The sequence below is a fragment of the Drosophila miranda genome, chromosome 3 (assembly GCF_003369915.1).
Source record: "Drosophila miranda strain MSH22 chromosome 3, D.miranda_PacBio2.1, whole genome shotgun sequence".
NCBI lineage: Eukaryota > Metazoa > Arthropoda > Insecta > Diptera > Drosophilidae > Drosophila > Drosophila miranda.
In genome coordinates this window covers 21,729,138-21,749,750 of record NC_046676.1, presented here as the reverse complement: position 1 = coordinate 21,749,750, position 20,613 = coordinate 21,729,138, and the positions used below count along the sequence as shown (strand labels likewise).

General features: G+C 49.5%; 3 protein-coding genes across 3 annotated transcripts; 2 read left to right on the top strand and 1 right to left on the bottom strand.

The window, feature by feature from the left end:
• Positions 1-707: 707 nt before the first annotated feature.
• Positions 708-2,502, top strand: LOC108158443 (odorant receptor 45b). Its single transcript, XM_017290725.2, has 6 exons — positions 708-1,555; positions 1,617-1,804; positions 1,860-2,035; positions 2,093-2,191; positions 2,241-2,393; positions 2,452-2,502. The coding sequence occupies exons 1-6, from the start codon at positions 1,026-1,028 to the stop codon at positions 2,500-2,502; spliced, it is 1,197 nt and encodes a 398-aa protein (XP_017146214.1). The 5' UTR covers positions 708-1,025.
• Positions 2,503-3,176: 674 nt separating this feature from the next.
• LOC108160959 (membrane-bound alkaline phosphatase) lies at positions 3,177-5,128 on the top strand. Its single transcript, XM_017295252.2, has 3 exons — positions 3,177-3,331; positions 3,519-4,672; positions 4,751-5,128. Exons 1-3 carry the CDS (start codon positions 3,259-3,261, stop codon positions 5,084-5,086), a joined length of 1,563 nt encoding a protein of 520 aa, XP_017150741.1. The 5' UTR covers positions 3,177-3,258; the 3' UTR covers positions 5,087-5,128.
• A 3,025-nt stretch (positions 5,129-8,153) lies between these two features.
• Positions 8,154-20,260, bottom strand: LOC108159023 (CCR4-NOT transcription complex subunit 1). The gene is given in 11 exon segments (XM_017291935.2): positions 8,154-9,695; positions 10,101-10,460; positions 10,532-10,745; positions 10,748-11,702; positions 11,796-14,416; positions 14,485-15,273; positions 15,419-16,681; positions 16,747-17,227; positions 17,299-17,874; positions 17,934-18,140; positions 19,503-20,260. Coding segments are annotated over 11 exon segments (7,677 nt in total). The 5' UTR covers positions 19,605-20,260; the 3' UTR covers positions 8,154-9,586.
• Positions 20,261-20,613: the final 353 nt, after the last annotated feature.

The window sequence follows — 20,613 nt, the reverse complement described above, 5'->3', positions numbered from 1 at the left end:
TCGGGGTCACCTTTGTTGCCTTGCTGCTTGGGGGTGGTTACCCTTCCCCCCACTGCTGTTGCTGCTTCTTTTTTTGGGGAGTTTGGGGATGGATGCGATGATATCAGCCTGGGCGCCATTTCAGGGTAGATGTTTCCACTGGGAGAGGGGGGGTCGGTCGGCGCTGCAGAGGATGAACTTAAATGAGCTTCCAATTTAAACTCCCACCCCTGCTCCATCCAGCTGCTTGCCAAAATGTAATCAAAACTTCTGCCATGGAAATCAATGCAAACTGAATGCCGAGGCACACTCTGATTGCTCATACGCAACGTGAGCCCAGAGTATAACTCAATTAAAAGCGATATATCCATCCGAGTTGCATGCATCAACATAAATCTGTGGCAAACCCTATGGAAATGGCCTGCCGGAGAAGAATGTTTCATGTGGCTCTGGCTTGACCCACATCGCGGAGCTGATTTGAAATTCGAATGCGGTGCCCCGAGTTCATCGGGAGTTCAACAAACTTCCCCTAAAGAAGAATACGGAATACTGAAATGTATGGGAATTTATGCTGAAAAGAAAAAAGGTATCAAGATTTAACTGGAAGACGAATACTGGCGAATACTTTGCCACACATTTATGCTGAACGATAAACGAATGCTACGAATACTACACTGAAAGTTCAAGGAAACGAATAAATATTTGTAATTTAATTGTAGGCTTTATAGGATAATAGGATCACCAAAAGCAAAATCGTTTAATTGTAAAGCAGAAAAAGGGACACTGGGAAAAGCAATTACCACCATTCAATTGGTCACTGTTGTCTCAGCCCTATAATGATATACATATGTAATTGCTGGAGGCATGTGGGGTCTGTCGCCCACTCAATTAAAGGCTCTATAAAGGGTAATCCTGTTATTAAACACGGGCCAGCTGGCCTGGTGTCGTCCTCTCAAAACAATAATTAAGCAATTAGCGTAGCGTAACCAAATCGAAGGGTATAAAGGAGGGCAGCTCTGGCAGGACATTGCATATAGCCTAGAGTCATGTATCCGCGATTCCTAGACCGCAACTATCCGCTGGAGAAGCACCTGTTCTTCGTGACCAGGTACTCGTTTGGCCGTCTGGGTCTTAGATTCGGAGAGGCGAAGTCGCAGTCCTGGATCTCCTTGGCCTGGCTGGTGTTCAACTTTGTGAACCTGGCCCACTGCTGCCAGGCGGAGCTCGTGTTCGGCTGGCACTATCTGCGGATTAGTCCCGTGGACGCCATGGATGCCTTCTGCCCGCTGGCCTGCAGCCTGACGACCCTCTTCAAGCTGGGCTGGATGTGGTGGCGCCGTCAGGAAGTGTCCGCCCTGATGGAGCGCATCCGATTGCTCACCGAGGAGCAGGCTGGACGAGGCAATCGCCGATCAAATGGGGCGCGAAGGAGCTACTACCTCATGGCCACTCGCTTTGGGATGCTCGTCTTCACCCTGGGCAGTATCACGACCTGTGCCTTCGTCCTGCGCTCCCTGTGGGAGATGCGGGCGCGGGGCCTGGCCGACTTTAAGTTTGATATGCCCTTCCGCATGCTGTGGGTACTCCCAACCCCCCAGGGATTCTGAGTACTAATCCTTCAATCTGCGATTCCTTAGGTTCCCGGAGTTCGCCCATCGGATGCCCTGGTTTCCGCTGTTCTATCTGTACTCCACCTGGAGCGGACAGGTGACCGTCTTCTCCTTCGCCGGCACCGATGGCTTCTTCTTCGGTTTCACCCTCTATATAGCCTTCCTACTGCGGGTCCTCCAACTGGACTTGAGCGATTCGCTCCAGCTGGTTAAAAGTGGGTATAATCGTAAGACCAAAAATTTCGATAAACCACACTTGACGCCTCCCAGATCCCAGCCCCAGGGACTGCGATCTGTGCTGTCGGCGCCTGGCCAACATTGTCGATCGACATAATGAGATTGCGCTGATTGTCCGCCGCTTCTCAGGGATCATGGCGGCCCCGGCCTTTGTGCACTTTGTTTCGGCCAGCTTGGTGATAGCCACCAGTGTCATAGACATACTCCTGGTGAGCATACCCCACTCGTTTCTTTATGTATCTGTCGAAACGTTGGCGATCTTTTAGTATTCCGGCTACAATATCATCCGCTATGTTGTGTACCTGTTCACGGTCTGCTCGGCCATTTTCCTCTACTGCTATGGCGGCACTGAGATGTCCACTGAGGTGAGTGGGCACCAATTTTAGCTGCGATTTCATCGATAATTCTTTGCAGAGCCTCTCCGTGGGCGAGGCGGCCTACGGCAGTGCCTGGTACGCTTGGGATCGGGAGACGCGTAGACGAGTCTACTTGATTATCCTACGCGCCCAGCGACCCATCACCGTTGGAGTGCCCTTCTTTACGCCTTGCCTGCCGGTCTTTACTGCGGTGGGTATTGCGGTTTTCTATTTGTTTCCTGTCTCATCTGTGCCCCAAACCTTTGCAGGTCATCAAATTTACAGGCTCCATTGTGGCGCTGGCCAAGACCATCTTGTAGCTGAATCAAAACTGCACCCATTTGGCAATAAAATGAATGCGAATTTGATGGTTTCGTTTCGGTTTTAGATTGATTCCCAAAAGTATGCAACTCACTGAATTATTTCATACACATGAACGTATTTCTTGTGTGTGTTTGCGTGCATCTTGTGTGGCAAATAAGCCCCAAGTCAATCATTTGGCAGAGGTCAGGGAAAAGGCAGCTTTCTGCCACTGCCACTGCCACTACCACTGCCACTCTTGGGTAGGAAGGAGCTGCCGCAGATGCAGAGGTAAACTTTTATCCAAAGAAAGTTTCTCCGACAATTTGCAGAAATGCTTCCCCATACACGAGTATTTATTATGGAACTAGAGAAGTCCTTGAAGGTGTAGCAAATCTATCGACGAAGTGCAGAAAAAAAGGCAGAGAACTGTCAGTTACAAGGACTCTTTACGTAACCATCTCTGTGGTTATGAGATTGCGATTCAGACAAAGACGGAGAGTCGGACGAGGCACGTGAGTGGTTGTGGTCGTGTTATTGGACCGCTCTATCGTCTTCAGAGAATTTCTTGGCCAGCCATAAATGATGACTTGATTTAGACGTTAGATTACTTTTGGTTCAGCTGATTAGATTTAAGTTTCCAACTGGGCTATACGGCTCACAACGGCCTGACCAATGTTGGTTTGCTTCTGGCCATCACGTTTAGTCGAATGCCAAATTCTGGCCTCCACACAAGTCCAAGAAAGTGCGGCTTTTAGGTAACTCGGATTAGCGGAATGGACAAACGATTGATTCTACTGCTTGTCGGTGTCGCTGTCTGGCTGAGCGGAAGTGCCAGTGGCCAGAGAGGTAAGATTTGAGACGGGGTGTCCTTGGAATAGCATACTCTGATCACAGGTCCAAAGGAGCAGCTATCAACCCATTCGGAGTGATAAGAACGTACTACTAATCCCCCTGATATGTCATTAGGATTTATTGTACCCTCCATTGGGGAAATCGAAAATCAGCGATCGTATAGCTCTTTCCCTTTTTGTAGATCATCCACGAAAATGGGGCAGCGGTGAGCCGCATCCCATCAAATATGTGGAGGAGCAGAAGACCGCGTACTGGGTGGAGAAGGCCCAGGAAACCCTGCACGCGAAGCTGGCCGAGACGGAGTCGGCCCACACAAACGCGGCCAAGAATGTGATCATGTTCCTGGGCGACGGCATGTCCGTGCACACTGTGACCGCCACAAGGAACCTGCTCGGCGACAGTGCCGAAAAGGTCTACTTCGAGCAGTTCCCCTACACGGGCCTGTCCAAGACGTACTGCGTCAATCGCCAGGTGGCGGATTCGGCCTGCACTGCCACCGCCTATCTGGGCGGGGTCAAGGGCAACTACGGCACCATCGGCATCAATGCGAACGTAGCGCGCTACAGCTGCGACGGCGCCGCCATGGAGGAGAACCAGGTGGAGAGCATCGCCCAGTGGGCGCAGGAGGCGGGAAAGGATGCGGGCCTCGTGACCACGGCCAGGGTGACACACGCTTCTCCAGCGGGCGTCTATGCCCACATCGCTGACCGCAACTGGGAGAACGACTGGGAGGTGACGAACAGGCAGTGCAACTCCGAGCAGACCCCGGACATAGCTCGTCAACTGGTGGAGGGGCAGGTGGGCAAGGCACTGAAGGTGATCCTCGGCGGCGGACGCCAGCAGTTCATCAACACCACGGTGAACGACGAGGAAGGCTATCCCGGCTACCGTACCGACGGACGGCACCTCATCAAGGACTGGCTGGCGGACAAGCAGGCGGCCAATGCCTCGGCCAACTATGTCTGGAGTCGAAAGGGTCTCAGCCTCGTGGATCTCGACAAGACCGAGTATCTGCTGGGTCTCTTTGCCACCTCTCATCTGCCCTATGACGGCGACCGGGCACGCAATCGCAGCCAGCTGGCGGATCCATCGCTGACCGAGCTGACGGAGGCGGCCATCCGGGTGCTGCAGCGCAACGAGAAGGGATTCTTTCTGTTCGTCGAGGGAGCCCGCATCGACATGGCCCACCACGATACCTATGCCAGGCGCTCCCTCGAGGACACGGCCGAGTTCGCGCGGGCTGTGCAGAAGGCGCGCGAGATGACCTCCGACGAGGATACTCTAATCGTGGTCACCGCGGATCACGCACATACCATGTCCATCAACGGGTATCCGGTGAGTGTTTGTCTCTTTGCAACAGAATTACGGGAGATCCGTCTAACACAATCCTCTCCTGTCTGTACCCCTGTATAGTATCGCGACCAGGAGATCTTCGGCCTGACCGATGACGATACCGACGATGATCTGCCCTATGCGATCCTTTCCTATGCCAATGGTCCCGGCTACAAGAGCGCCTTCAATCTGGCTGACGGCAGGGCTCGCCTCACCGAGAAGCTCACGGACAAAACGGACTTCCAGTTTCCCAGCATGGTGCCGCTCGATTCTGAGTCACACGGTGGCGAGGATGTGGCAGTCTATGCCTCTGGTCCTTTTGCTCAGTACTTTAGCGGCAACTACGAGCAGACCAATATTGCCGCTATGATGGCCCGGGCCGCGGGGATTGGACCGTATGCCAATATCCAGCCATAGGTGTTGCAGAAAGAAATTCAATTAAAATGCAACAGAGTTAAATGAGTTTTGTAACTGGGATTGGTAGGGGGAGTGTCGGAGGGGAGTACAGGATGGGTAATTCGATTCCTTCTAATCGAATGCCAATCGGCTGTTATGCTCCACATGCATCGAGCTACCCAGCAGCGCAATTTCCTGCTGAAGCTGAAGCTGAAGCTGTGGCTCTGTTTCTGGCTCTGGCTCTGGCTGGGGGTGCCACCTGAAAGCGAATTCAATTAACGGCAAACTGGCAGTCAACCTCAATCAGTCAATCACTTAGTCACCCGGTCACTCACTCACTCTCTCAACGACAGAACCAATTGGTCAGGTGGGAAAACCAACCTGGAGGAGGTGTCTGCGTCTGTGCCTGACTGGTGGAAAACCCACCATCTGTGCATCTTTATTTCGTTATAAATCTAAGGAAATTTATGCTTGTCTATGCCAAAGGAACGAACCCCCATCCCAAACCCCCGCACTCCAGTGTGCCACATTCGGATACATAAATGTGCTCCAGTTTTTGCTGTTGCCAAGCTAGTTACCATCGCATTTAGCCTGGTCCTTCGCCTCGCAGCTAGCCCCCTTTCCGTTCCTGTGCGCTTCTCAAATGCAATTGGGTTGGAATAACAACAAGAACAGCAGCAGCGCGGCGCATCTTAAATTAGACATTTGTGCAGCCCCAGCGTGGCTTCACCCTAGAGCAGCCCGTGCCTGGATGATTGAATTATGCTTTCCATCAAGCGACATCAGCCAAGCAGCTTTGAAGATTCCCCATGCAGCGCTCAGCTAATGCTAATGTGTGCTGCGGTCGCCGACAGTAGGTACTCGTAAGGGAAAACCTTGCACTGCAACGATTATAGAGTGCTCTTCGGGCGGAAGAGAAAGTGTGCGTCGGGGTCACCAAAAGCAGACCATTCAGCATGGCATAATCTGTCAGCGACAGTGCTTGACCAATTCGTCTTATTTCCGATTTCACTTAGTGTCGCCAGGGGTTTTTTTCTATTTGGTTTAATTTCCGTTGCCTTTTTAATTTAACGAGATTCAGTTTAAATTTTCTGAGCCGAGAGCAGGCTGGTCCCGGCCCAAACTGGACATAATCAGAGGGTTTGGCTAGTGGAAGACTCACTGCAGAAGCAGTACATACACTGCATTCGAGCTGTGTGAAAGCAGAAAGCCAAGAGCACCCGATGACAAGACGGTTGGGTCGGTGTCGGTGCAGGCCTAGAAAACTAGGTCACAACTATATCTTTGTGTGTGTGTGTGTGTGTTGGTTCGGGAGGAAGTGCAACGGGGGGGCTGGTGGGAAAAAAGAAGCGAAAGAAAAAGAAATCTAGTTGTGGTTGAGCGGAGCGTTGGGGTCTGGTTCTTGGTCTGCGCAAACATTTCAAAAGCGACAAATCGAACAGGGAGACTAAACGAAGAATTGTGTATAGCACAACTCTTTTTTGAGCAGTGTATGTGTGTCCGTGGCCGTGTGTGTGTATCTGAGGGGCTACAAAAAGTCCGAGAAGAAGCAGAAAAACCAAATATGCTCCAACTAATGGCGCTGCTGCTGACTCTGACTCAGCCGCAAAAAGAAGCTTTTAAATATACACGCACACGCTAGCCCACACACATGCAGCGGCAGCAGATACACACAGGCCGAACACGTGACTGTGTTGGACCGAGAGCTTTTTAACGAAACCCTGCTCTCTCTCTTTCGCGCGCGCGCGCACTTCTAAGCACGTTCAAATGGCCATGTACACGGCAGGCTGAGTCTTTGTAGCTGTAGCTCTTGTAGCCTTGTAGCCTTGTAGCCAGGCCAGGCAGCAGGGGAATTTTTTCGCTGCGACGCTGGCTCAGCGTTGGCGTTTGCGTCAGCGTCTGCGCTGCGCTGCGCTTAAGTGTGCCACATTAATTTTTTTCGTGCCTCTGCCGTTGCCCCCCGTGCGCCCTTGCCGTTGTGGTTGCCAAGCGGTAACACAGCTACAAAAAACTCAACTCTTTGGTCATTTTTTATTTTTCACTTGGCTTTCTTCTTTTTTATCAGCCTTATGTCAAATTCATGTGAATTGGCAGCCAAAACAAGACAAGGCGGGGGCAATAATGTGGAAAACGACTGCGATGACTGCAGCATTTCAATTAATGTTAAATTCGTGTCAAACACATACATACAACACAATAGATAGCCTTCTGCAAAGGCATACATACATATATGTACATATTTACATACATACATATGTACATACATACATATATAAACAGACACATTTTAGTTTTTCGCTCTCTGTGTAGCTGGCTCTCTCGTTCGTGCACGGTCTGTGCATTTATCGACATTTCGTTGTGGCTCTGTTTACTTAACCCAAATGCTCCCCACCACCAACAGATGCCCCTCGAGCGATGACTTGTTCGTCGAGAAGGGGGTGTACGTACGTACATATGTATGTACATATATGGGGGGCAGCTTATGTAAGCCTGCGGGTGCGGAAATGGACTACATATGTACAAGGTATAGTGGGTGGAGAAGGGTCCCCGGACGCCCTTTTGCTCCTAAAAATGAGCTTTTTTAAGTGGGGGCCGCCAGCACCTCACCCATGCACACCACACACAGATACAGATGCAGATACACACACAAATGGTACCTCATTGGTAACGGTGAAAAGCTTAAGCATAGGGGAAGATTTCTCAAACGCATGATTGGATTTTTTATAATTTTGCAGTTTATACATTTTTATTCATTTATATATATGTACGTATATATATATATCAATGTATATATATTCTTAATTGATAATGTTACATATTTCAATTTTAGTGGATTCGGATATCAATATTTCTTGTGTCGCAGTTTTTTTAATGAATATGTGTGTGTGCACAGCTAAATAAATACATACATACATCATATATGTACATCAGAATCGAATTCCGTAGCATGTTCATAATCATATCCGTTTTAGCCTATAACTTGGGGCTGCCTCCGCCTCCCGCCCTGATCCTCAACGAGTATGGTATGTCCTTCCATTATTATCAGCCTGGTTTGCTTTCCTTTAGATCAGATCACCGTCCCGTCTCGAATGATGCTTCAATTCAGTTTAATTCAAAATACAATTTAACGTGCGTAAATACAATGAATGTTCTGGTTGCTATTTATGTGTATATATATATAATGTATGTATAATATAAACTAATAAAGTTGGGCTTTGCTCGCTGCTGCAGTGGGTGCGTGAGAGAGAGGGGCGACAGTACTGCTGCAGTAACCTTCAAGATAGTCCTAACTGGCGCTGTTCACTATCTTCCACTGCCTCCATCCGCTCCAGTTGCACTCCGACGGCCACAATCAACACCGATTTGATTTACAAATTACGTATTTATATTTAGAAATACAATTTTTATATATTTATATATAGATAATTGCTACGACTGTTTGCCACACTCTCTACTGCATACTGCATACTCTGATCTCACACCATTATCTCTATCTCTACAAGGGATGACGATTACAGGGCTTACAATCTTAGGTTGGAGTTGGAGTCCAATGCATATTCCCATTTCAGTAAATAATTGTAAAAATATTAAAAAACAACAACGTAGTGTAGTAGTATACAATGAATATAAGATCAGGCATGGATTGATTTTTGTGGCTTTGTCGGCACATTTAAAAAATTAAAGTACAGTAAACGATGAGAACTAACTGAAGAACCTCTTGTTTTAGGTTTAGGTTTAGATGTGACAAAACAATATATATCATAGAGTTAAGGGACTTGACTTGAGAATTTTACAATTATTCTTCCTCTACTTCGATTTATGTCTATCAGTATCCCGCCCGTTTGAGAGTGGGCGCCATAGGGTATATCATCTTTGTGTGGTTGTTCATGAATGAATTTGTATGTATACATATATAAAATGTTGTTGTTGCTACCGTCTCTTTATGGATTTTCCTCTGATTGTTCTTATTAAGTCTGTAGCAACAACCATCTACATATTTACATCGCATTTGTTAGTTTTTTCACATTTTCATTGTACGTTTTTGCAATTTTTTTGTTGAAAATATTTTTCATTTTTCTTTTCTCGATTTTTTTCTCATTTTGTTTTTTCTTTTTTGATTACTTTACAACAGTTTTTTTTTTTACATTTCTATTAAAAATTTATAACATTCTCTTACTTTTGTTTTTGTTTGTGAAGAGGTGCATTTAAAATGTTACAATCGTTTCCTCTTGCTCGAGTTTCGGGATTTCGTTTCTTATCGACGACCACAGCAGTTAGGCCTGGCCTGCTGTTCTTATTGTTTCGGTTTCTGGTTCTGTTTTTGTGGCTTATGATGTTTTTTCTGCGTAATTTGACTTTTTCCTTAAAAACGATTTACTAACAACTAAATAGAATAATAAATGGTAGAGTTCAATTAACGGCTGCTTGCAGTGGGATGGGGCATGGGGCTGGGGGCTACTGCCTGCGTCTGCCTCTAAGGGCACAGACCTGCTGGCAGAAGCGGCGAACCGTAGCGTTTTCTCAGTTAATGTTGCCCACCTCCTGGCTCTCTCCATCGACGATGGCCATGTTCAGCTGCTGGGTGACGTTCGACTTGGCCAGGCAGGAGCGAGCCACAGATTCGAAGAGCCTGGAAAAGAGTGATTCGATTCATGTTTAATTATCAAACCAACATATCCTCCAAGTACTATCTTACATATATTTACAAATATTTAATGCTTGTTTTTGTAAAAAAAAAAAAAAAAATCAAAAGTAATAAACATTGCAAGGGCTTGGTGCTCGTATGAATTAGTTTGCTTTTAGTCAGGAATCTTGCTACTTATTGATTGCAGAACCGCACCTTTCAGGTGAAGAAATCCCTAAATGAGAATCAAACATTCATAATGAAATCTGAAAACAGAGTTGGCGAATAGAACAGAACATGAATAAGATGGGATGGGGGTGGAACTAAGATGTGGCATACGGCGTACGATAAATCTACACAAAGTACTACAAAAGCTACAACAAATCAAAGCAGAGTGTTCCAACAACTTACTTGGTTATCTCCGGAGCACAGTGCACAAAATCGTGATCCCAGAACTTGTAGATGGGGTTCTTGATCAGCTCAATGAAGGTGATGAGCAGACCCCACGGATGCGGCCGGTTCACAATCAAACGCTCGAGTAGAACACGCGTGATTTGCTCCTGGATCGCCTCCGAGTTTGCCTCGGCAAACAAGTGCAAGACGGCACAGCTAAAGTAGTGCGTGTGGCTGTTGGGATACCGCAACTGATTGGCAATCGCATTGAGGAACAGATAGCGACCCTCGGTGTCCAAGTCAACGGCCAGATTCTGGAAGATATCCATGTGCGCGCTGTGTGCTATGTTGGAAGTGTTGGGCACAAAGTTTTTGTTCCTGCAACGAGACATTATTTTGCTTCATTAGTTCCGACAATCAAATGTGGAATGCTCTTTAAAACCTCCTACCTGATGAGTGCAATCGCCTGTGTGCCCACATACATGACCAGGGCATTCATCAGTGTCATGTTGTAGCGGGTGCCCGGCTCACTGGTCACCTGCAGATGGCCGCGCAGCTCCGAGAGGAAGGTAACTGGGGCGCGTGCCTTGATGTAAGAGTCGAGGTCCTTCTTGAAGTTCGGCGGCTTGATGTTCAAGATGTAGCTGCTGAGCACCTTGGGGCATTGCTGCTGTCCGAGAGCATGTCCACCTTGAGGTTGGGCGTGAAGGGGTCGGGCAGGCGCATGTTGCGCGGGAATGCCGACAGGATGATGTTGCGCATCTGAACACAGTTGGGCGGTATGGTGTCGCAGAACCCGAAATGATAGTCGCACAGGAACTCTGGAAAGTCGTGCAGCAGCACCAAAAGGACGCGCAAGGTGCCCTTGTAGAGGAGCTGCACGGGTTTGCCCAGCTCCGTGTTGCGCAAGAATGGGGCCAGATATTTGAAAAGATCCTGCAGCAGCTGGGCGTACAGTGGCCAGCCCTTCTGGCCGGGTATCTGAACGAGTATCCGGCCGAGGAAGACGCGGTGTGAAATGAGCTCCAGCCAGGCAAAGCAGAAGCCGGGCGCCACACTGGGTTTGAGCTGGTGGTATGTGTAGGCAAAGGCCGACACAATGCTGTGCATCAGCGCGTCCAGGTTGACATCGGCCGAGCACAGCTCCATGAAGAGCATCATGAAGAACCGGTGGTAGCCCACCTGCTGGAAGCTAACGCCACGCATCTCGTGATCCTTGAGCAGTGTGCCCAGCACAATGCCCAGCACCTTGTTCAGCAGGTTGATCTTGGTTGTGGGGTTACCCGGTTCGCCAGAGTGTCGCACGAGCATCGCAATCAGATGCACAAACGCATCGATCCACTGGAATATCTTGTTCTTCGCCTGGTTAATGGGCATGCTCGGATCCGCAAACATGCGGTACACCACATCCGTGCAGATGTTCGTCGCCTGCCGGAAGAAGCGTGTGATCAAATCGTCTGTCTTTAGTATCCCATAGGTGTTCATCTTCTGGACAAAGGCCCCAAAGTTCCGGGCATCGCGCGTCGTCTGTTGGGTCTGCTGTGCGTAGAGGGCCACCCAGTCCTTGAGCAAGAACTCGGTCTTCTCCTGCAAGCCTGGCGGATCGTCTGTGTCGCATGTCTGTTCGGAACAAAAGATATTTACAAAAAGGATTAGTTTTTCGTCGAAAGAAGATAGGGAGAGTGAGAGTAAGACTGAGAGGGAAGGACTTACCCTAACGTGAAGCATGCCGGAGTGTATGTACTGGGAGGCACCGGCCAGAGAACGCTCGTTGGCATTGAACTGACTGTAGTCAGCGGTGGAGTTGAAGTTGCCGGACCACAGTGTATCGATGGCATTGACAATGCACTCGGGATACCGATGGCGATGTTGGGTGAGGCGGCCGAGCAGCTCGACGGTGGCCATGAACTCGTTGTCGGACACAATGTTAATGGCCCGATCCTCCACAATAAGGCGCTCGATCAGACCAATTCCAAACGAGATGGCCATGTAATTGTTGCCATTGTCCATGCAGTCGCGCAGCATGCCATCGAACTGATTGAGGTTGACAAAGTGCGCAGTGATCAGGGCACGGGCGGCCTCCACGTTGAAGCGGGCTTCCTCGCGGATTTCGAAGAAGCACTTGGTCACCGCTCTCTCGGTGTTGGGGGCCCCAAAGCTGTTGTGCAGCAGACTGAGGATGCGCAGGTGAATGTCGCGATAGAGCTTCATCTGCTCCAAGTGCTCCTGGACGTTGATGAGTCCCTCGGTGAGACCCTCGACGGCGCGGGTCAGCAGAATGAACGCAGACTCCTGATCGCGCAGACGACGCGTAGACATCAGGGCGTTGAGGAGCATGTGCATTTTGCCGGCCTGCAGCTGCAGCGTCGGCACATTAATGGCCGTGTTCATAAAGGCCTCCATTTTGGCGGCCACTTCGGCGTACACCATGCTGCTGTCATCGTTGGCGAACACATTCGGCGGTGGCAGGTCCTGCGGCTTGGGAGCGAACAGGGCAATGTCCCTGTCGCTCATCTGCTGGAATCCCGGAATGGTGCGAGCAAACTCCGAGTATACCGCATACAGTGTGGCCGGGGCAGCGCCCACCTTGATGCGCACAGCCTCCGGCAGTCGCTCCTGCTGATAGCTCAAGATCTGGGCATCCACAAAGCGATTTCCCTCCTCGCGGGCAATCTTCCGCGTCTCGATGTCGGTGGAAAGGCGCCGATCGATCTCGAGGACCGCCTTCTCGGCCGATGTCTTCTGGATGAAGGCGCACACCAGCTCCACATTCTCGCTGGCCAGCTGCATGGAGGCGGCCTGAATTTCCGAGAGGCTGGGCATGCCCGTCAGAGCCGACACAAAGGCTTTGTGTAGATTCTGGCTAATGGCGCGCGCGATCTCGTCTTTGCCGGTAATCATGGCCATGCCGGCAGCAAGATTGCGCACCATTTGGTGGGCAGCAGTGCGCACGCGGTTCTCATCCGCATCCAGGGCAAAGTCCTTGCGTATGATCTGCTCCGTGGTGGCGCAGGCGATGCGGATGCTGCGATCCACGACGGGCTGCAGCCAATCGGTAATGGTGCGCTCCACGGCATTGATGACGATGTGCTTGATGCCCGGATTGGCGTGCAGGAAGGGTATGTTGGGTGGCAGCACCAGCTGCTGGGCTATTAGCTGGAAGTTGGTCACGTTGACCTCCACGTAAGAGTAGCGTGGCTCTGGCGGTGGCAGGGACACCTGACTGGGATCGATGGGCAGACTGGGCGAGGCAACCGATCCTGATGCGTTGTTCGAGCCTCCTCCAGCAGCGTTCATCATCATGGCTGCTGCCTGGGCGGCATCCACCTCCGCTGGAGGCGGTGGAGGAGGTTGCTGTTGCTGTTGCTGCTGCTGCTGCTGTTGTTGCTGTGGTGGCGGCTGTTGCTGTTGCTGTTGTTGTTGTTGCTGCTGCTGCGGCGGCGGTGGCTGTTGGATCGCTTGGATTGCTGCCGGCGAAGGCACAGATTCCGTCTGCTTGGGCTTCGGCTGGGACATTTGCTGCTCGATTTGCAGGGCCCGGGTTGGATCCTTCAGGTAGATGACTGGCCGCAACTTGGCCAACTCCAGATTGAGTGTTTTGCAGAGAACTTCGATTTCGAACTTGAGGTTCAGTTTGAGATCCGGCTCCTGATGCAGTTCCCCCAGCACATACATGATGCCCATTGTCCAGGGATTGGGGGAACGGAAGATTTTCGACTTTGCCGACGATTCCAAGATCTTTGCCACAAAAGGCACAACGAACAGTAGCTCCTGCTGCCCCTTGTGATAGGCCTCGGCCAGTAGCGACTTGAGATCGAGGTCAAGCTGCAGAATGGGTCGGTTGCGACCCAGGGTCATCATGCCCAGCCAGTGGCCGAGATTCTTCAGCAGACTGCGGTCCGAGAAGTTGATCACACCCTTGTCGGAGCGCAGCAGCACCTTGATGTTGCGCAGCGTCTCCTTGGTCACAAAACGATTGATCTCGCCGTTCTTGAGCGCATCCAGAAAGTTGTAGTAGAGCGTGTGAAAGTTGAACTCCATGGAGGCTCGCTTGAGGACTAGATACTGGGCCAGCCATGGCCAATACTCCTGGGTCATAATCTCCTTGATCTCATCGCACTTTTGCGGTATGTTCAGCTGACTGAGATTGTTGAATATAAAGGCCGTCTTGTCCTGCACCGGTTCCGGCGGCACCGTCACCTTCTCCTCCTGATTGGCCACCAGCAGAGTGTCGATATTTGTCGCATTGGCAATAGACTTCATACGTGTGGCATGCGACACAGCCACAGCGGTCTTCTGGCCGGAGCTGGGAGCTGCAGTTGCCGGCACATGGCCTAAGAATCGAAAGAAAACACAAACGTTAGCTATTTTGTAGCGTTCCGTCCGCTACTGATTGGCTTACCTTGCATGGCACTGGTGCGATAGAGCGGTTCCGTCGGTGGTCCTGTGGCCAGGGCCGAGATTGTGTTGCTCAGGCCCACCAGCTTATGCGGCGGCGGCTCCTGGCCGTGCATCCCATATTCCACATACTGGATGAGATGCTGCGGAAAGTCCGAGAAGTGCGGAATGGAGCGGATATGCTCGCAGTACTTGTTGTATGTGTGAAGTCGTGTCTTGAACCGATCGAGGGCCGTCACTCCAAAGTAATAGAGCTTGGAGCCGTCTGGCTTGCGCAGGGCATCCAGGACGCAGCGCAGCGAGAGACCGAGCGCCACGAAAGTGGGCACCAGGTTGCGGTCTATGATGCCGCCAAACAGTTGAGCGGTGATCTGTAGCTCCTTTTCCGGATACTGGCAGAAGAAGCGATACTCCTCGAACAGGTTTCGCAGCATGCACAGGAAGACCTCCTGCTCCCGTCGATTGCTGGACTCTTTGAAGCGCTGCAGTATGTCCAGCACTTCGTCAATCGAGAGCGTCGGATTGGGCTGATGGTTGTATATGCGTTGGAAATACGAGTTCACCTCATCCTCCACCTCCTTGGACACGGGAATCTGCAGGTCAGCCATCACCGGATTGTTGGGATTGGGTGCCGTCGGCGGTGCCGATGATGGTGTCGGCGGCTGTTGCGGTCCCCCGGGTATCATGCGACCCAGATTTCCGACATTCGGTGGCGGCGGTAGAGGCTGCGGCATCTGCATGGGATTCAGAGGATAGGGGCTGCCTCCGGGACCCATCAGGCGGGACGGAGATGCTGGAGTAGTAGAAACCATGTTATCTATAGGTAATGTAAATCCAATTACACATACAGGCTACACGCACACCCACAGACAGAGAGATACAGGGAGAGAGGAGCACAGAACAGGAGGAAGGGAGAAAAAAAAACTGCTTTCACTCACTTAACATATTTCCAAAGTTGAAGGCTCCATTCGGTCCACTCAGATTGAGGCCTGCCAGATTGTTCGACATATTGGTGAGTGGATCCATGCCGGGGCCAAACATTTGCTGGGCATTGAGGCTGCCGGAGAAGGGCTGCTGCTGTTGCTGCTGCTGCTGCGGTGATGGGGGAACAATGCCACCGGGTAGATCCATCCCGCGATGACGCAGAATACTCGGCGGCGGTGGCGGCACCAGACCGGGCTGCTGTTGTTGTTGTTGCTGCTGCTGCTGCTGTTGTTGGGCACGTGCCTTATTCGCCATAATGGCCACATTGGCGGTCATCTGCATGATCATCTCGACCAGCTCGGGCTGCATGCAACTGTTGATGCACGTCTGGAGGCAATTGATCATCGTGGTTACCGTCTCGGGCAGCAGCTGGGCCTGTTTCGGTGGCAACTGTTCCTCGGGCACCTTGGCATTGGCCACCTGTGGGCAGCGCCGCAGCAGCACCTTTATCATGGCCTGCATGAAGGGCTCACCATGATCGCGGATCTTATCGGTCAGCCATTTCTCCAGCTTCAAGTACTCCCGCCTGGAGGCCAGGCAAGCCAGATCGATGATGAAAAGAAAGGAGCGTGCATTCAGGAGCGACGAGAGCGCCTTCAGGTCCTGCGCGAGATCGAGAATGCGCGACAGCTTCACCTGATCAAAGTCGCTGCTGCGCAGATACCACTCGGACATGGCGTTCATAATGTTCGGCCGCAGCGAAAAGTTGGTCGAGCTCCAGGCGCTGGCCAGGATCACATTCGAGTTGGGATGATTGTTGAGGAACATCGGTATCAACAAATTGAACAAGTCCTGCCGCAGCGGTGTCAGTGGTGGATTTATATGCAGCAGTGCCAAAAACAGGACGTCCGGGCAGTTCTGTGCAGGGAACTTGAACAGCTCATGGACCTGCGTGTAGTAGCCCTTGTCCGCAATAGAGAGCAGGACCTCGACAAGGTGGAGGGACTTCCAGGCCGAAATCTCCTTGTTGTCCGCATCCGGTGCCGTCTTCAGGACATCCAGCGTTGGCTGACTGAACACAAAGTCGGCAAAGGAGAACAGATCCGGATTCTTTAGCAGCGTCGAGATCAGCGACAGCTGTCCCTCCGTGTTGGCCCAGTGGCGGTAAATGCATTCTGGATGTGGAAAGATGTTCGACTGGGTGGCCAGTCGCATAATTGTCAACAGCAGGTCCAAGCCGATGCGATCCTTCACCACAAACTCAGGATGATCGAGCTCTGAAATATTTGAAAGCGTCATTGAATGGCAGATATTGCTTGCGCTTGCTAGTCCCTAGCCTCACCAATGCAGACGTCCTTCCAGTTGAGCTGTGGCACCAGTTCCTTGAGTGCCTGCACAAAGACATCCGGCTTCCATGTCTGTGTGGCATCTGTCGTCTCCTTCTTGTCCTTCTTATCACTGGACGAGCTGCCTCCACCGTCGCTGGCTCCATCGTTGTTGTTACTGTTGCTGCTTGAGTTCTGTCCCTGCTGCGCTGTGGCCTGTGCTTGGGACGAGCCCCCGCTACTGTTGCTGCCACCGCCTTGACCTTGTCCAGGCCAGAAATTAGCTGGCGTCGGTAGATTAACATTACAATCGAGCAAAGACGAGTGCCGCCGGCACATGAGACCAACGATTTTGGCAACATCTTTTGGCTGGAGTTCGGTGCGCTCTCGTTCGCGAGAGCACAGGTGATTTTTACACTCTTCGACGCTCGATGTAAATTCGTAACCGATTTCAAGGATTATATTAATCCAAGATGTGTCCATAATATTATTTTTACCCTGCAAAAATGTATCCGAATATTTGATTATGGCATGGGATGGAACAAGGTACCTTCTATTCTTGTACCCACCTGGTTTGTGAATATTATTTCGCTTAAATGATCATAGATATCCTCGATTCCAACCTCATTCAAGGCATCCGTGCCGCAACTGTTGCTGCTGGTGCTGGGGCTGATGCTGCTGCTGGCCGTCTCTGTCTCTGTCGTTGTCGTTGCCTCAGCCTCTGCATCAGTTTCGCTGGCGTTGGCCCCAACTGGATTCGAGGTCGCCGCCGTCGTTGAGCCGTAAAGGAACGGCGCCAAAATCAAAGGCACCGCCTGCCGCGGAAACTCCTCACGTAGTTTGATCAAAAATTGCTCGTGCAGCTTCGGCGTCACGTATTTCTTGAGGCAGCACAGCAAATACTGCAGAAGATCGATCGATATATCTTGCAGCCCACTGGTAGCTGAGGAGCTGTTGTTGTTCCCCAAATAGGAATCGAGCAGCTCGGTTATGGAGCCTCGCAAGCAGTCTCTGGCCGATTCTCGAAGCTCTGGATGCGACGAGTGGGTCACCGCCAAGGCAAATACGCACTCGCAGAGCTTGTTTATGCCGGTCAGTCTGCACACCTGGCCAATGAGCTCTGCTGTCTCAGACGGCTTAAGAGACTGATCGAAGAGAGGGATCAAGAATCCATTTCGCAATGGAAAATTGTATGCTTACTTACCTTTTGGCTGTTGGCAAAGTGCTGGTCAAACGCGAAGCAGATGTTGGACACAAACGAGGAGCTTTGCAACTGCCGCTGCAACTGGCCACCGAGTAATTTGGCTTGCAACTGGACGGTGACGGTCGGCGATAGGTCACTGAAGTTGATCGCAGTGAACAGATAGCGCAGACTGCTACGATCAGCTTCCAGGCCGTGGTCTTTGATGAACTGCCAGACGAGTGGAAGAGGGGACAGAGAATGGCATTGGTAATTGAGGGAAACACAGGATTAGGTAGGACCTGCGCCCGCACTGCTGCGCCTTCTTTCGATTGCAGAGTCATATTTATAAAATATTAAGAGTGGCCGATTTTTATTGAAAACTTTTGGAATTTTGAAGGGCACTAAGACCTGTCGTGTCCATTTAATAACAAAACTTGATTTAAAGCTCCAGGCTCCTTTAAGGGCTGTTTCGTTTCAAACTTTACGTTTGATCGAACGGTGACGGTGAGGGGGACGGAGACCCAAGGTTTCGTTTCAGTTCAGATTTGAAGGTGCGCGCAGAAGCGAGACAACAGCTGTGACCGTGTGTCGTCGCAGCTGCTACACAACAAAAAAAAATTACACACAAAAGTACTCGACACTCACATTCGCTCAACTTTCAACGTTACATGGAAAAAGAGACGGAACGGATGAAGGTGCGGGAGAGAAGAGGAGCTGAAGAAAAAAGACTGCCAGCAGATTGTATTTTCAGCAAAAAGAAAGTGGTCTGGTCTCAAATATTATACACCTTAACTATATAATAAACTTACAACTTCCAATGGCTTGGTCAACTATGCGCCCAATAAAAGGAAAAAAGGGGAGTGAGGGTAAAAACCCTTTGGCTTGGGCTATAGTTTCCCTTTTCGTTGTTCGTTTTTGCAGCTCGGTTCAGTAAAATTTTCGTTCAAATTTTCACAGCTCCCACTCCGTGCAGCAGCCCGCATTCACGTACGCGGTAAATTGTAACTAATTCATATAAATGTATACATTTTAAATAACTTTTAACTTAAACAAATCGCACAACGCTGTGCAGAGAAATTTTTTCTGCCTACTTCCACAAAAAACTGTAATGGCGTCGGCAAAAATGCACGAGCGAGTGAAATGGCAATATATTGCCACTGAGTCAATTGGCAACACTGGCCATGGTCCGATATGTGCTAGCCAGTGTTGCCACTTTAGCTTATTTCAAGCTAGAATTTACAAAATGCCAAAAGTGTTTTATAAACAAAATTTCCATGAAAATTTCTATGAATTTAAGTAGGGGCTACGCAACTGAAACCACAAAAGCGTACTGCTGCTTTTGTAAGGCAACAATTATCCATTATTTTGATGTGTTTTTATGGTTTTCTTTTCTTTTTACATTTTTAGCTTATTCTAGCTTATTTTTTTCTTCAATATAGCTTATGGTGACTCTCAAAATCTGGCAACACTGGTGCCAACCTTTGCAGCACTTGAAATAGGTTTTTCTTGTTGTTTTTGTTGACAAATTGTTTTCTTTCTATCCCAAAGTTGGTATTGAGGCGAGAAAAATATGAATAAATCTGAACGTACCTGGTTTATTTGCTGGCTGGTTTCATTAAAATTTCGCTTGTTCACGTGTTTGACCAAATTACGAAGCTGCGTTGGCGGTGTTTTCAAGTTCTCTACGTTCATAATTCTACGTAGCAATTGTCAATTCTTGAACGGATGTCGGGGGAGTTATCTTGTTGTTGTTGTTGTTGTTTGTGGGGCAGCCAGAAATTTCGAATACGCGACACATCCAATGCCACTGTATTGGTGATATTTGACGTATGTTTGTTTCTTCTTCTTGCTGCCGATTTTTTTTTCAATTGCGGCGTAAAAGGCTATCTAGTATACCGACTGTTTTCTTTTTTTTACGTAGTTTTGTTTTATGTATGTATTAATTCTCATTGCATGGCTATGGCTGGGCCCCCGGGTGGGAAGGGGGCCTTCAGCAGCTCTACATCACAAAGAGCATTTATTTACACACTTTGAACGATAAAAAGATCTGGATGTAGAATCGGCCTTCGTTCGTTAACTAAAACTGCCTCGTCCTTGTATTGTCGAAATATTGTCACTGGCTCACGTAATAAAATAATATGAATCAATCCGCACACCTACAGCAAATACAGAAATGAACTCGCGCACACACACAAGCACAAAGAGATATATTTCTTGGCTCCGGTTCGTCAGGTCCTCAGGCGAGCCTCGCTGTCCACGTTACACTTTTTACTTTTATATTCTTTTAAATTCGAAATTTTAAGATTCGATCGACAAACCACTGGGAAAACACCCAAAACAGTTGTTTTCACTCCTCGTTGATTTTGTAAATGATTTCCAGTTTTCCCGCAGAAATATACCGAAAATACGTCACAAAATTCAAAATATACCGTAAATATACTGACGCATGATTTGTATTCAAGCTCCATCATATTGCTCGTTTTCGATATTCGGTTTAGGATTACTAGCTAGCTAGAACCCTCAGCTCAGAACTCATAATTTAATCCGATTGATAAATCAATTTCCTACCAGACTGGGTAATCATATTTATGGCGAATGATCGGGAATTTCAATTCGATGCTGATCACGAAATTTTATTCCATGTGGGCCTCTTAAAATATACTAGAAAATACTATGAAAAGTATAAAATTTGCATGGTGTG

What these genes read in the sequence shown, in the direction of transcription:
- LOC108158443 (XM_017290725.2), top strand. Translation starts at nt 1,026, where the DNA reads ATGTATCCGCGATTCCTAGACCGCAACTATCCGCTGGAGAAGCACCTG. An exon ending in TTCGCTCCAGCTGGTTAAAA is followed by an intron (nt 1,805 to 1,859) that starts GTGGGTATAATC and finishes GACGCCTCCCAG; the next exon opens with ATCCCAGCCCCAGGGACTGC. An exon ending in GCACTGAGATGTCCACTGAG is followed by an intron (nt 2,192 to 2,240) that starts GTGAGTGGGCAC and finishes AATTCTTTGCAG; the next exon opens with AGCCTCTCCGTGGGCGAGGC.
- LOC108160959 (XM_017295252.2), top strand. Translation starts at nt 3,259, where the DNA reads ATGGACAAACGATTGATTCTACTGCTTGTCGGTGTCGCTGTCTGGCTG. An exon ending in AAGTGCCAGTGGCCAGAGAG is followed by an intron (nt 3,332 to 3,518) that starts GTAAGATTTGAG and finishes CCCTTTTTGTAG; the next exon opens with ATCATCCACGAAAATGGGGC. An exon ending in TGTCCATCAACGGGTATCCG is followed by an intron (nt 4,673 to 4,750) that starts GTGAGTGTTTGT and finishes ACCCCTGTATAG; the next exon opens with TATCGCGACCAGGAGATCTT.